Source organism: Nelumbo nucifera, chromosome 1, assembly GCF_055504915.1.
Source record: "Nelumbo nucifera cultivar China Antique chromosome 1, China Antique-T2T, whole genome shotgun sequence".
NCBI classification, from domain to species: Eukaryota; Viridiplantae; Streptophyta; class Magnoliopsida; order Proteales; family Nelumbonaceae; genus Nelumbo; species Nelumbo nucifera.
Window position 1 is genome coordinate 121,206,961 of NC_142649.1, and position 15,406 is coordinate 121,222,366.

Genomic DNA, 15,406 nt, shown 5'->3' on the forward strand with positions numbered 1-15,406 from the left:
TCGGGCAGGATGAGGATAAGGCCTACATTCGTGCGATGTGATCCTGAAGAGCTCGGAGACAGCTGGCATGCTTCTAGAAGTTTGCTAGGTGTCACCTTGGCAGGTTTGGCCGTCCTGAGCTACTCGGACCTTGATCCTGGCCGAGGTGGCCCAGCCTTTTGAGGTGGCAAGAAATGCTAAGTCACTTATCCAGTCATCAGGTCGCATCCATGTGTCTGTTGTTTAGTAGGTCAGGCCAAATCACCCCTCATCAATTACCCCCCACTCCTCGTGCCAAGGGTCTTGACCTAATGCGGGGAGTTCATCATGGGGTTGGGCAGATTTTGCCCGATTTTCGATTGGTTCGACGTCCAATCCTGTGGTCAAACCGTAATGACCCAATTGGCTCGACCGCTAAACCAGGTCACATATCGGGGCGCGCGGACGTCACACGGATTACAAACTCCATGGATATCAAAATGCACGCTCAACCGATTTCAACCTCGATAGCCGTATAGCTGGTTTTTACGAGAGTCGTCGGATCACATTGATCTGAGCCATCCACGATTGACTATTGTGGTTATAAATAAGGGCCTTGGGGTTTCATTCACCTCGTCCTATTTCGGATTTTGTGATTTGGAGCTCGCGTGCTAGGTTCCAAGTCGATGGCTTTTGTTTTGTTCCCGAAGTCGTTCCTCCTTCTCCCTTAGGTAAGTCGCTTTTCCTTCTATTTGAGTTCGCTTCTTCACTTTCATTATGTCTAGTAGTAGCACGGGTAGCCTGCTCGACATGAGCAGTGAGTGTAGTGGGGCCGAGGTGGGCGCCCGTATGTTCTGGGGTGGTCTCATATCTAGCATGGCCTTTATTTTTTCCGGGTTGGCCTCGATGCCATGCCAATTTACTATATAACCAAGGAACTTGTTTGACGTGACCCTGAAAACACACTTGTTCGAGTTGAGCTTCATGTTATACCTTCTTAAAATTTGGAAAACACAATTTAAATCATCGATTAAGGAAGGAGAAAATTGGGTCTTCACGACGACCATGCCATCAACATAACACTCGATTTTATTGCTTACTAAAGGCTCAAATATTTCGTTTACAAGGCGCTAGAAGGTTGCCCCAATGTTTTTCAATCCAAAGGGCATTACTTTATAGTAGTATACCCCGAGTTCAGTTACAAAGGCAGTCATGTCCAGGTCGGCTAAGTCCATCCTAATTTGGTTGTAGCCGGAGTAGGCATCCATGAACCTCAACAACTCATGCCCCGAGGTCGTGTCTACCAGGTGATCTATTCTGGGAAGGGGGAAGCTATCCTTCGGGCAGACTCTGTTGAGGTCGATGTAGTCGACGCACATGCGCTACTTGTCATTGGCTTTCTTCACGAGCACAGGGTTGGCTACCAAGGTCAGGTACTGGACCTCTTTAACCAAGTCAACTGCGAGGAGCTTCCCAACCTCCTCATCTACTACCCTTCACCGTTTTGAGGCGAGGTTCCTTTTCCTTTGTCTAACTGGTCTGACTAAGGGATCCAAATTCAACTTATGAGTTATAATACTAGGGTCTATGACGGGCATCTCTATAGTCGACCAAGCAAAAATATCTAAGTTATTGAGTAAGAAACTTACTAGTTGTGACCGAAGTGGTTCGTTTAGGCTAGCACCGGTCTAGAGCATCTTCGTGAGCTCGGTATTAGAGACCGGGACCTGGACTGTCTCCTCCATTGGGGCAGCTCGCTCCTCTGTGTGCTTGAGGGGTGGCTCCAGTTCGACGTCGTCTGCCAATTTCACCTTGCCCTTTAGCGCAGCGACGTAGCCCTTTCGCAACTCTAACTGGTCGCCCCATACCACCCCTACTTCGTAGATCGTCGGGAACTTCATCGACAAGTAGTAGGTCGGCACCACCGCACGTAGGGCATGCAAGATGGGCCGACCTAGGATTGCGTTGTAGGGAGACAGTGTCGCAACCACTAATAACGTGTGCTTGAACCGAATTGAGTTGGGCTAGGTCCGTACTGCGACTGGAACCATGATTTTGCCGAGGGGTTTCACCACATCTCCACTGAACCCGACCAAGGGGTATCTACTGGCCACAAGTCTTTTTGCTCGAGCTTCAGCTTGTCAAATGCCTCCAGGAACAAGATATTCGCGGAGCTACCTGAATCCACCAATATCCATTTTACCTTGAAGTCATTAACCACCATCTTGACAACGAGGGCATCGTCATGCGAATATTGGATCCTACGAGTGTCATCTTCGGTGAAGTAGATTACTTCTTCCACCCAAGGGTGATTCGGTGGGTTCTCGTCTTCGTGCTCGAGCTCCCGGACTGATGCTTTCCCTGCCACTATGCCACATCCTGCTACGATAGACCCGCCAGTGATCATGTTGATCACCTCGCGGATCGGTCTGTTCTCCGGTGGCAGTGGTCGCTGAGGTGGTTGTTGGTCATTCCGCATGCTTGACTCTGGTGCATCTCTCTACTGGTCAGTAGGTCGGTTCGTCATTTCCATGTCTCCATGCTTGATGAAGTGCTTTAGGTACCCTCGGCGGATCAGCTCCTCGATCTCATCTTTTATGTTATGGCAACCTTCGGTGCTATGCCCAACATCATGGTGGAAATGGCAGTACAAGTTGAGATTTCCGGTTGCTGGGTCTCCTCGCATCCTGGGCTGCCACTTGACATAGTCGGTATCTTTTATCGCCATCAAAATTTCACCTTGCTTCCTATTTAGGGCGATATAGTTGGACCTTTGGATGGGAGGGGTTTTAGATTGCCGACCTAACCAAGAACCCCGAGGTGGTGACTTCTTTGGCAACTTTCTTCGCCTACGTGGGGACTTGCTTCATTTTGGCGACTTACTCTTTCGTCGCCGGTGCTTACTGTTGTTGCTCCCTTCATCTTCTCTCTTCCTCTTCTCGCCCTGGTGTAGCTCTAACCGAGACCCGAGGGCTTCCTCTACCTTAATGAATTTGTCAACGTCGTCGAAGAACTTCTCCATTGTCTTTGGAGGGTTTAACCCGAGATGCCAACGGAAGTCGGCATGGTGAACTCCCTTCTGGGCCGTAGTGAGCTACACGGCTCGGTCGAGATCGGGTATCTACAAACTCTCTGCATTGAATCTCTTTATGTAGCTCCTAATAGACTCGTTCTCCCGTTGGACCATGTTCAGAAGGCTCGTCGCAGACTTTGGGCACTTCTTACTTGTGATAAAGTGAGTGGTGAACAGGTCCACAAATTGTGCCCAACTCTTGATCAATCCCGAAGGTAAGTTCCTATACCACGACCTGGTCGTATCTCTAAATGTTGTCGAGAAGGCCATGCACATGCTTGCTTTGTCTTCTCTGGCAAGTAGCATGAGGGATTGAAAGCTATCAACGTAGTCATTGGGGTCGGAGTTCCCATCATACGTCTCCAGGGAAGGTGTCTTAAAGCCTTTTGGCCTTGGGGCCAAAATGATTTCTAGTGTGAGGGGGAAGGCCGGCTCAATAAGATAAGAGCCGGCTGTGCGGCCACCGAGCTCACTTCTTCTCTCCCCTTCTCTGTTGCTGCTGGTATACTGCTTTTTGCCGAGGTGAGGCGTGCTCTGCGACGGCATCGCTTCTTTGCTACTTCTTGGTTAGTGTTGTTAACTTCAGTCTGGGCCTGAGTCTCGACCCTAGTATTCTCCCGATCTCGAACACTATCATGAGGAGGGAGCTGGTCTCTTTTGCTAGCATTCTCACGAGGAGGATGTTGGCTATTGCGGGGGTTAGAGGGGTCTCAAACTGAGTTCGCGCCTCTTACCCCAGGCTGGTGGTTACTAACTTGATGCTCGTCGTTGCGGTGCTGCTGTTGATCAGTCTTGCTTTGACGGCTGCTCTGGGGCCGATTTCTCTGGTCCACCACTTGCGAGGTGGTGGTGTGCGCTGACCTGCTACTAGGTCCCGAGGTGGGGTCTGGCCCCGAGGAGGGGTTGGGACTAGGGGTGTTCATGAGTCAGGTTGGGTCGGTTTATTGGGGTTTTCCCAACCGACCCGACCTAGTTTGGTTACCTGAGGTGGAAACCAAAACCGACCCACTGATAGGCCAAACCAACTTGGTCGGTTTGAGTCGGGTTGGGTCGGTTTGGGTTGGTTTTGGTTTTTCTCCTGTACAAAATGACACCTAATTGAATTCTAATTGTAATTGCCTAATAGGTTGCCTATTTGGTGTAAAAGACTATAGAAAGTTATAAACTAGGATAGATTGCCTATTCTAATTGTAATTGCCTAATGGGTCTTCTAGTTCTAGTAGAAGACTAGTTATAGTTAAGTAGGAAACTACTCAAACTAGGAATTACCGAACTAGTAGAAGACTAATTTGGTTCGGGTCGGGTTGGTTTTGATTTTCACACAAGAAAACCGAAACCGACCCGATATATCGGTTTATATATTTTCCCAACCCAAAACCGGCCGGTACTGATGAAAACCCGGCCAACTCGGGTTGGGTCTGTCCGGGTTGGTCGGTTTGGTCGGGTTGGGCATTCTTATGAACAGCCCTAGTTGGGACCCGAGAAGGCCATATACCTCGAGGAGGAGACCGGCCCCCATTCTACTGGTTCAGATTTTGCTAGAGAGGGGGGAATAGTTGCTGGTAGTACTATTGGTATTGGTAGTGCTGGAATTGTTGGATCTACTGCATCTAAATCTGCATGATCTGCACACTCTGCATCAGCTCATGGAACTGATGCGTTCCGACCCCAGGAGGAACCACAGAAGGCTCTGCGATTGGGAGGACGACGCTCACTTGAGGCAGAGATGCGTTGATCGGTTGGGTGTTGTAGGTTTGGTTGTGGACTGTCTATACCCCTAGAATGGTGAGGGCAATGGTGAATTGTCTAATCTTCACTGAAGGGGTCTCAGGGTTCAGTGTAGGTTGGTCGTGCTCTCCAGTAACGGTTGCATCGATGGTCTTTCCGGTGTTGCTTGAGGATGCCATTGATATGATCTCGCAGAGAAGTTGAGTAGGTAGGAGTGAGAACTTAGCTTTTTATAGTGGCTCCCACAGACAATGCCAATTGATGGTGCGTGATCTGGTTGCTCCTAGCTGGATGGCAGCTCCGACGTCGGTCGCTTAGTTGGCCGATCGAACTGCAAGACAGGAAAGCTCAAAGAACCTGACATGGTTGCTCCGATGCTTAAGTTAGTAACTGATTGTGTGAGCTAGTAATTCTTGAATGCAAGAGTGCTAGTAAGCAGTAAATCACGCGTACCTGGGTTACAGGGGCTGGTGCCCTTATATAAGTGAGCCGTCGTGGGTCTCATGAAACTACCTCCGAGATCCTCGGCCCGCGATGTTAGGAGTCCGTTCCACACCAAAAGGTGGATATCGTGCTAGCCAATAAGACTTATCAAGTCCATCCGATCCGGGTGGGAAGAGGATAATTCCTACAGTCGTGCGGTGTGATCCCGAAGAGCTCAGAGACAACTAGCATGCTTCTAGAAGTTTGCTATGTGTCACCTCGGTAGGTTTGGCCGTTCTGAGCTACTTGGACCTCAGTCCTGGCCGAGGCGCCCGAGGTAGCCTAGCCTTCTAAGGTGGCACGAAATGCTGAGTCACTTATCCAGTCATCAGGTCACATCCACGTGTCCGTTGTTTACTAGGTTGAGCCAAATCACCCCTCATCACTAAGCATCTCAAAAAAAAATAAAATAAAATAAGGTTAAATTTCTAAAACTACCCTTATGGTTTAGCTAATTGACTTACTCTACCCTTACTGTTTAACTATTGTCTTGCACTACCCCTATTGTTTTTGACATTTGCCTAAAACCTCCCTTACCATTAATGCTCCATCATAAATCATTCACATGTGATATCACGTAACCATTATATTTTTCAAAAATTCCTAACTTACCATTTTATAGTAAAAAATGCCCTTATTGGTTTTGGCAAGACAATTATCCTCTTTTTGTCTCTTCCTTTTTTTTTATTTTTGCTTTCACTGTTTTTATCTTCCTCCTATGAAACCTCTGTGGGTGAGCTAGCCCCATTTTCATGCTTTGAAACCTCCACATATTTAACATGTGATTCACATGCAATGGCACTAGGGTTTGGGAAGGGTTTGGGTTCTGACTTTAGGGTATCCAATACTTGATACCCGAGATGCATAAATGTGAACCTATTATATTATATATTGCGCACAAATTTATAAATTTTAAGTACTAAGATGATTATTTTATTATTAATACTTTATTTGTATAAGTTTTTTAGGATTAAAATCATCATTTGATGTAAATTTGGATTTGATAGATTGTTTACTTCATTTAGTTATAAAATGCTAATTTTAAATATAATTTCTTTTAATTTTTAGTTGGAATTGTTAACCATATATATGTATTGATTATTTTGGTGTACACAAAAGTTAATAAAATCTATTTTATTACATTAAATGCCACAAAAGGCAAGATGATTTAGTGGATTAAAGTAGTGCTAAAAGATGTGGCGCTATCATTAATTGATCTAGGTTCAAGTTACACTATAATCATTAAGGAACTTTTTTTTAGTAGAAAACGTTTTGCCAATGGGTTTAATAGGTCAGGACGGGTTTAACAGGTTTGGAACAGATCAGGTTTAGAAAATTGAGAGGAAAAGTTAAACGAATTTAGAACGGATTTAGAATCAAGGATACATAGGCAAGTTCAGGAATGGGTATGACAATTTGCACGGATACCCTACCCATTGCCATTCCTAGATGGCACCACCATATCCACTAACACTTAATAACTCATCTAGCTCCTAGCATTCTGCCATTCTAACAAATTGTTTCGCTCTTGATTACTACAATGTTGATCTTAGGATAGGGGTGATCATTTCAGCCTGGCTTGGCCCGGCCTGCACAAGCCTAACCCGGAAATTCCGGGCTTGGGCCTGGGTTTTGTGTTCAGGCCCGGGACCGGCCTGGACCCACATCAGGCCCACAAATTTTAGGGTCGGGCCTGGGTTTAATGCTTCAAACCCAGCCCGGCCCGCATATATTTAAACTTACACATTTTGTGTATAATGTATACATATGTATTTATGTTATTTTACATTATATTATATTATATATGTATATATATATATATATATTATAATATGACACGTATAATTTATATTATATGTAATATTTTATATTATATAATGTATAAAATAAGTTTATATGCATGTTATGTCCTTTAATATAAAATATTATAGATATATAATATTTTATATAAAAGTGACATTGGCCCGAAATCAGACCCGGCCTAGTCTGGACCCATATAGACCTAGGCTAAGACTTATATTTCAGGCCCAGAACCCTAGGCCAGACCGGGCCCGGGCCCAACCCATGATCACCCCTATCTTAGCACGATGATGACAAAGGAAGTGGAGTGGAGTTGCAGATTGGACAGAACTAAGTTTGTCCACTTTTTATTTATCTAATTTAAAGTTGCTTCACCATTACGTCTTCTTCCCCTCCTTTTGTTTGTTTTGACTCTCGTAACACGCTTAAGCTCAATTGATCAAAGCAAAGAAGTCAAACTCAGAGTTTCCTGTTCGTGTTGTGGTCTCTTTTAGCTTCCCAGAAATTGAGTTCCGAGCTTCGTAAGAGACCGGAGTTTTGAGGCTTGAGCTTATGCGGTTGAGCTCGTAAAGGCTGGAGGGAGGAGAGGGTCACGCTCCTCGAGAAATCATCCAATAAATCTTCTCGCTCTTTTTCCTTCCAGATTAAAGGAATCTTATCAATAAATTAGGATAAAAATTAAGAAACCTTATGGTTTAGTTAATTGAATAAGTATATTTTTATTGTTTAAAAATTGATTAACACTATCTCTATTCTTTTTCACAATTGATTAATCTGTCAAATTCATAAGCACATGATATATAATTTTTTTAAAAGCCCAATTTTACTCTTCACTTCATACCTCTTTCACTGTACATCTCTGATCTCTCCCTTTCGCTCTCATTCTCTTCTCAGGAACTGCAGAGGTCGAATGCTATATGGGAATCACAGTTACGACAATGTGGCAGTTCCGGAGAAAAGAACAAGAGGGGGCGCCGACCTCTACATCCAACTTCTGCAGTTGCAGCGGTTCTGGAGAAGAGAATGAGAATGGCGTCGACCTCTGCAGTTGCAGCAGTTCTGGAGAAGAGAACGAGAAGGGCGCCGAATGCAACGACGACGAATGCCTGAAAGACCATGGCTCCTATTCCGACCTCTGCAGTTGCAGCGGTTCTGGAGAAGAGAACGAGAGGGGCACCGAATGCAACAGCGATGAATGCCTGAAAGACCATGGCTCCTATTTCGACCTCTGCAGTTGCTGTCGGCCCACCACCTTGTCCCGGATTCAAAACACCATGGCTCCTCTGCAATGGCGACGAATGCTTGAAAGACGAGGAACCCTTTTTCCAGGAAGCAGCTCCTTCGTAACCACTACCACTTTTCCAGGAACCCTTTTTCCTCCTCAGAAATATGGGGTGGTTTTTATAATTTTTCCTATAAGCTAATAATAAACGCTTTGATCGATTGATCGAGAGTGTGAGACAGATGCGGGGGAGTTTTGGAAGAAATAGCTAGCTATCAGACACTCTTCCCTACGGAAGCAGGTTTCTTGGAAGAAATAGCTTGTGAGTTTTGGAGCATTTGGCTTCACAAATGAATTCATTGGAGATGTGGTATCGATCTCTTCCCGGATGAGAGAAGAGATCTTCTTTCCCGGAGCAATGGTGTTTGGCAGTCGGCACTGCTCACAGAGGTGGTAAGATGGAGTATCAGGTAATTTTGTAATAATTCTCAATGGTTTTATTCATATATTGAGGTGTTTACATAAGCCCTGTTTGGCATCACTCCAAAGAATCAATTCTGGTTATTCTCTTCATTCTTTGTTGGATGAGAATGCCGCTTGCTTGTAGTGAAATTTTCAAAATTGTAATTCATTTCTGGATGGAAAATCATGAGAGAATGCCATTCTCTCAATTCTCGCTACTTGTTTTCTAATTAACGAACACATGCATTCACATTACACGTGAGAGAGGGGGCAAAGTTGTAAATGTACTTTCGTTTATAGCAACTATTAGCACTAAAACACTAAAACCCCCTTTCTTCTTCTCATAGCCTCCGCCCTCCCGGTGTTCCGTTATCATCGTTCACTAGAGAAGCCTCTCCAGTGTTCGATCATGGAGACCGGTGACCACTCTGATAGGAATGACAATGATGCCATTCCTGTTTCTGATCTCCCTCAGGAACAAAATTTGTCTTCTATTTTCCATCCCTGATGGGGTGGGTTCTTCGTGGAGATTCGAATCCTCGAATTTTTTTTAAATAACAGTATTTAAAAAAAATTATTTAAAATAAATAAAAAATTAAATTATAAATAATATTTTAAATATGTTTTGATATATAGAAACAATATAATAATATATATTTAATATAAATAAAACATTGGGATGTTTGAGTCCTGATCAATCTTCTTCAGTATTTTGCATGTGTAGAAACAACCTATCATTGATAAAATGTTTTTTACTTTTTTTTTGTACAGATTTATTCAAAAAACATGTTATTTTTATCTGTTTTAAGCTCTCTCAATTTGAAAGTTGTTAAAAAATAAAGCATAAAACATAAAAATAACATGTTTCTCAAGATAAAGCATAAAACAGAAAAATTCGAAAGAAAACATAAAAAAGACCCACTGTCCCAGAAATCACACTGAGCCAGAATGTGAATCTCACTATGACAAAAAAAATGGACAAGAACAAAACCTTTGGGAGGTTGTTCAGAATTAATAAATTTACTTGTTACAGTATCGAAACTAAAAGAGCAAATGAAGATAATCAACACTCATTCAAGAAGAAGAGATGAGTTGCAATGGCTTTTGAGTTTTTCAAAAGGGGTACAGCGAATCTTGCATTCTCTGTCTCTGCCTTCAATGGATTGAGTCATTGAGATCGGGCTTCATTTTTATTTTATTCTACCTCCCACTTAGTAGTTTTATCTCATGAATCGTTAAATGCATGTCTCAAATTCTACCTCTCTTCCAATCATTTCTATACCAAGTTTGCGGTCGTACTACCAAAGTGTCCATCCTGTAAACTGGTACATCTGCCAAGTGGCGGTGGAGGCCATCCTTCGAAGAAGCACTTTGCCTCCTATATGGCAAATCCAGTGGCCAGAATTCTATCTGCTGGCCCCTGACTCCGATAAAGCTTCTGAGGTGAAAGTGGCATGTACAAACACCCAGAAGCAGAAACAAGATCTGTATTTCCGATCAATGATGTCATCAAAGCGGATGGGCTTCGATGAGGTGGTCGGGCTCAGCCTTGAACCGAGCAATCTCGATCTGTCTCTAATGCTGGGATTCCCGAAGAGAGTAGCAATCGGGGGACGAGGAGTGGGACATGGGATGATGACGCAGATGGTGAAGAAGCATCTAGCTACCAGGGAATCCATTATGAATTCGTTGGTAATTCATACAAAAGCTTGGAAATTTTCTTTAAGCTTGTTTTTTGAAACTCCCGAATTTAAGTTGAACACCACCAGGGTCCCTTGATTTCGTCCGTCTAGACCAATGATTGGTGTTGGCACAGTAAATTGTGCCCAAACAGCTTGGCCAGCAATGAGCCCACGCGCAGAAGCCGCCGAATTTTCCACATCAACCCAACATCCTCTCACACATGCCTCAAACAATGTTTACAAAAGCGTAAAATACAAAAATCTCCCTGACAATCATAAAATCCTCTCCAATAGTTTTAGTTTAATAAAAACCTCTCTACTACTTTTAAGAAATTTGACAAAAACTTCCCGTCCATCAATAATCATGACGGAAAACGTTAAAAACATGATCGAATCTTTTCAAATACCTATTTTACCTTTTCACACGTTAATGATTTTCCTGGTCTTACTGAGATTGACGTATTTTACCCTTTCAAATACCTATTTTACCCTTTTTGCAGCAAAAGGCACCCTCTCCCGACGAAACCAAAACCTTGGATGGTTCACGCCGATCCCCTGTTTGAGACCGTTGCCGGTCACCATTTCTTCGATGGTGACGGCATGGTTCACGCTATTAGCATCCAGGAACGATCCTGTTCCAGCCCGTAGCAACTAGCTACGCTTGCCGCTTCACTGAGACGCGGCTGAACTTCCTCTGCGGCGGAGAACAATGGATCCTTCTCCCACTGGTCGAAACTCGAAGCCATGTTCTATTAGTCGAATTCCGGTCGTTTTTCAGTCAAATCGACCTCATAAACTGAGGTTCCATTCGGATTCAGAAATCCCCAGTGCCGTTCAGTTCCTGGTCCACCCTTCTGGTTCTCACTGTACAACGCGAAAATGAATGTCGGTATTACTACACTTGGACGGGCCGGAGTTCCGATTGCTAGTTTGGACGTCATTCTCCGAATTAGATTTTGGTTATATGTAGCTGCGTTGAAGATGTTCGCTCCGATCTAATCGACGTCTCCGGCATTGGGCCACCCCGTTTCGGCGATTACTTGCCGAACGTTCGGGAACCCAAGCTTGGTCATGGCTTAGATAACCGAGTCAAGCATCTAGTCAAGGAGGTTGGTGTAGGTTAATCCGCTTCGCGGGTCGGTGTAGGTCTGGTTCCCTTTGAAAAGCGCATAGTCGAGATTAATGTTCGTGGGATCGCCGGACCGGGGGAAGTCAGGGTAGAAGTCAAGGAAGAAATAGGATTTGGTTCAGTTCAAGAACTGTAACAGAGGCTTCATCACCGATATGGAGATATCAGACCGAAACGTTCCGTTCGACAGTGAGAAGGACGACTGAAGGACATCCATGGAAGTTGTAGTCCCAATTTTGATGTTTCTGATGTTGTGGATTTTGAGCGAATACTTGAGTCGGCACATTGCTTGGACGAGATCGTACCATGTTTGCCGATCTTGGTCGGAGGAGAAGTTGAAGATTTCATTGCCGACAAGGAGGTAATGAATCAAGGTTTTGGAGTAGAAAGGAACGACATTGGTTCGAACCCATTCGTTTGCGGGGGACTGGCTTGAAGAAATGTTGGAGATTAGTTGATTGGGAACCATGATTGATACTTGGATGTTGGTCCCTTCGAGGGCCTTCATAATATATGGGTTTGCATGTTTGACGTGACCTGCTTTCAGGGATTTGATGAGCTCAATGGATCGAGATGGTGAAGGGAGGTTGTTGCCCAGCTGACCATAGTTGACGCCCATCTTCCTCGAAATCTCTGCATCTGTTAAAAGAAAAACGAAAAGGGGTTAGAGAGGAAGCATAAAGAAACAAAACCTGTGTCCTAGTTTCATCATAAACTTACTAGTGTCCATCGACCAAAGTTTGCAGTTCATTGGAATTCCATCTGATGGGAGTGAGAACCATACATCGATGAAGACTTGTGACTGAGGCTGAGGTTGAGCCTGCGGGTGCAACAGATTTACCTCCGTGGAAGAAGGGCAACACCCAGCGAAGCAGTTGAAGATGATGAATAGTGTTCGAGGATCAGATACACATTAAGTCGTAAAACAGGTAAAGCAGGTATTTTGAAAAAAACTATCATTTTTTCCGACAATATTATTGACGGAAGGGAGGTTTATGTCGATTTTTTACAAATAATGGAAAGGTTTTACTAAAATAAAACTACAAGAGAGATTTTTATGATTATCAGAAATTTCAGGGAAGGCTTTTGTATTTTATCCTTATAAAAAGCACACGTGACCTTCCGCTACATGCCTTCATTTGAATAAAATTGGCACGCTTTAAATAAATTCACGTGCAGATACCATTTCCTGCTTGTAAAAAGGGACTACATCACTTAGATTCTGAGCAGAATTGATGTCAAACAGGGCCGTAGCCAAGAGGCCGTCACATCTGGCAACAATGATAGGTATTGTTCTGGCGTTGAATACGCTCCTGCTAACAGAAATTATCCTCCTGTGAGGCTGTAACCGAAAAGATTCCCCCACGTGGAAATTCCATGCAAACGCTATGGGCCTGGTTACGGGTTGTCGTGATGGATCGGGTTCGGGCTGGAACCCGGGATCCATATCAACACAAATTCTGTTCTTGATAAGTTATCAATATATATTAAACAGTTTGTGGTTACAGCACCCGGCAGGAAAAAAAAATTGCATGAATTAGGGCTGTTCATAAGAAGGCCCAATCCGACCAAACCAACCAATCCGGACCGACCCAACCCGAGTCAGTCGGGTTTTCATCAGCACGGGTCAGTTTCGGGTTGTGCAAATTCCTAAATCGATTATTCGGGTTGGTTTTGGTTTTCTTGTGTGAAAACCGAATCGACTTAGTTCCTAGTTCAAACATGAAGTTCCAAAGCCCATTAGGCCACCTAGTTTTTGAATGGTTGCAAGAAACTTTGGATTAGTGAATAGTGATTAATGAACAACTTTTGTGATTAACTTTTCATTTAAATTTTATGATAGGAGATGGCTGAAATGATGTTCAATTTATGACTGTTTTTAAAATTAGCAAGATTTTATCACAGGGATGAACTTAGAATCGAAACCGACCCAAACTGACCCAACCCGACTCAAACCGACCAGGTCAGTTTTGCTTAACACTGAATCGGTTTCGATTTCTATGTCAGGTAACCCGACCAAGTCGGGTCGATTGAAAAAACTACAATAAACCGACCCAATCCGACCCGTAAACAACCCTAACATGAATACAGGTCGTTTGAACACTTGAGTGCATTTTTTAAAATAGGAGTTCGCTCCCCACAACATTGTCCCCCATAAAATCCCACAGCACATTTCCATCGTGTATTAGAAACATCTCTCAATAATAACATCACCATTTCTAAGATTATCAGAGATGTTCCCAATAGACGGCGGGATGTGCTATGGGACGTTGTTGGGGGGGCTGACTTTGGTCTCTCAAAATAGAATGCACATTGAATCATAATATAACAAGCATTGAATTCATTATCTTAAACCATAAAAATGCATGCGTTTCTGGTTTTAGTATCATCCTTGTGATGGCTCCCTTTCAAACCAAACACAGCCTTAATCCTCCAATCCAAATTTATAGACAAAATTTAAATCGAATCAGCCTATCACTTCAGGATCCAGGCATACCGGATTCAATCGGTTTACAGCCCTATTGGGATTTTACCCAATTTTGATTATGCCAATACAAATAAGTCATCTGAATATCCATACACCTTCCTTCAGGTATTGAGAATTATATGATTATGTCCTCCTTTCCAGACAGACTGATGAGCTATAAATAAAGCTTGTTGGCTCCTAGAAATGAAATTGCGAATCAAATGAATCAAAAACTGCAATGTTAAATTCAAGGAAGCATTGTCACAAAACAAATGTAAACTAATTAAGCAAGAAAGATCTAGTCCGATAAGAATGTCATAACCTTTCGCTGTATCTAATTTATAACTCCATAAAGCATAATTCAAGACGAAATGCTAAAATATTATTAAACATGGCAAAAGTCGTGGTTGTATATTGAACGAAATGCAAAGAAAAGCAACAATCAGCTTCCATTATCTTTATTGGGGAATATCAACGAACATTTAGCAGGTCTCCAGAGTTATGATTTGCAGCAGATATCTTTCAGTTTATTTGCAGCTGCTTGGTCCACCGAATACTGCAAACGAGAGGAAAGCAGATATAATCGACGAAGAGAATAGATTTATAGTTGGACATGTGTGTGTGTGTGCGAGAGAGAGAGAGACCTTCTTGAGAACCCAAGCTGCATGAACATAAGCCCTATGAAAGAGCTCGTCGAGGGCCTGGGCATCGCTGGTGTCGGCATCTCTGTAATTGACGAAGTTTTCTCTTGCGTACTTGGAGTAGTAAGGTCTGGTGTCCTTTGGCAACCGCCGAACCAGCCGCAGTACCTCACCGTACACTCGTAATGCTTTCTCCATTATGATACCCTCTCCTTATTTTCACTTTTCCGTTTCAGGGGAAATTGGGGCTAGAGAATGATTGCTCCTCTCGCTTCTTCGGCTTTCAAACTTTCAATGACGAGCAACGTCTTAAACCGAACCGGAAATGGATCGGGGTGGCGGATAATCGGTTCAGTTTTTCAGGACAATACATGATGTCATAAATTAAATAATAAAAATATAAAAAATTAGACATATTTCTGATATTATGTGTCTTTTTCACATTAAACAAAAATAAACCGAATAAATCAAAATTATTGTTTTTTAGCAAAGAAAACGTAATTTCATTCATTAACTACCCTTGATTATCCATCCACAAAAAGTTGCACTAGTTGACCACCCTGTGAAGAAAGACTCTCCTGACTTTGATTAATGCATGTTGATCAATCTGTTGTTATTGTGCTAGACTTTGCTCCCATCCAATATGTTTAATTTTGTCAATAACATTTACACGATTGGGACTCTTGTTTTGAAATAATTCACTATTTCTTTCTTTCTAGATTAAATTTATTATAATAGGAAATTTCCAAAAAAAAAAAAAG

General features: G+C 43.1%; 1 protein-coding gene and 2 pseudogenes across 2 annotated transcripts; 1 reads left to right on the forward strand and 2 right to left on the reverse strand.

Annotated features, from left to right (window-relative positions):
• Positions 1–9,813: 9,813 nt before the first annotated feature.
• LOC148803755 (LOB domain-containing protein 38-like) lies at positions 9,814–10,629 on the forward strand (annotated as a pseudogene).
• A 238-nt stretch (positions 10,630–10,867) lies between these two features.
• LOC104611700 (putative glucan endo-1,3-beta-glucosidase A6) lies at positions 10,868–12,918 on the reverse strand (annotated as a pseudogene). Its single transcript, XR_016081368.1, has 2 exons — positions 12,258–12,918; positions 10,868–12,176 (listed from the first exon to the last, which is right to left on the reverse strand). The product of XR_016081368.1 is annotated as a putative glucan endo-1,3-beta-glucosidase A6 (transcript).
• Positions 12,919–14,226: 1,308 nt separating this feature from the next.
• On the reverse strand, positions 14,227–14,941 carry LOC104611683 (complex 1 protein, LYR family protein). The gene is made up of 2 exons (XM_010278858.3): positions 14,649–14,941; positions 14,227–14,560 (listed from the first exon to the last, which is right to left on the reverse strand). Exons 1-2 carry the CDS (start codon positions 14,841–14,843, stop codon positions 14,504–14,506), a joined length of 252 nt encoding a protein of 83 aa, XP_010277160.1. The 5' UTR covers positions 14,844–14,941; the 3' UTR covers positions 14,227–14,503.
• Positions 14,942–15,406: the final 465 nt, after the last annotated feature.

Coding starts and splice junctions, on each gene's coding strand:
- LOC104611683 (XM_010278858.3), bottom strand. CDS start 14,843: ATGGAGAAAGCATTACGAGTGTACGGTGAGGTACTGCGGCTGGTTCGG. Junction 14,561..14,648: donor CAGCTTGGGTTCTCAAGAAG/GTCTCTCTCTCT, acceptor TCTCGTTTGCAG/TATTCGGTGGACCAAGCAGC.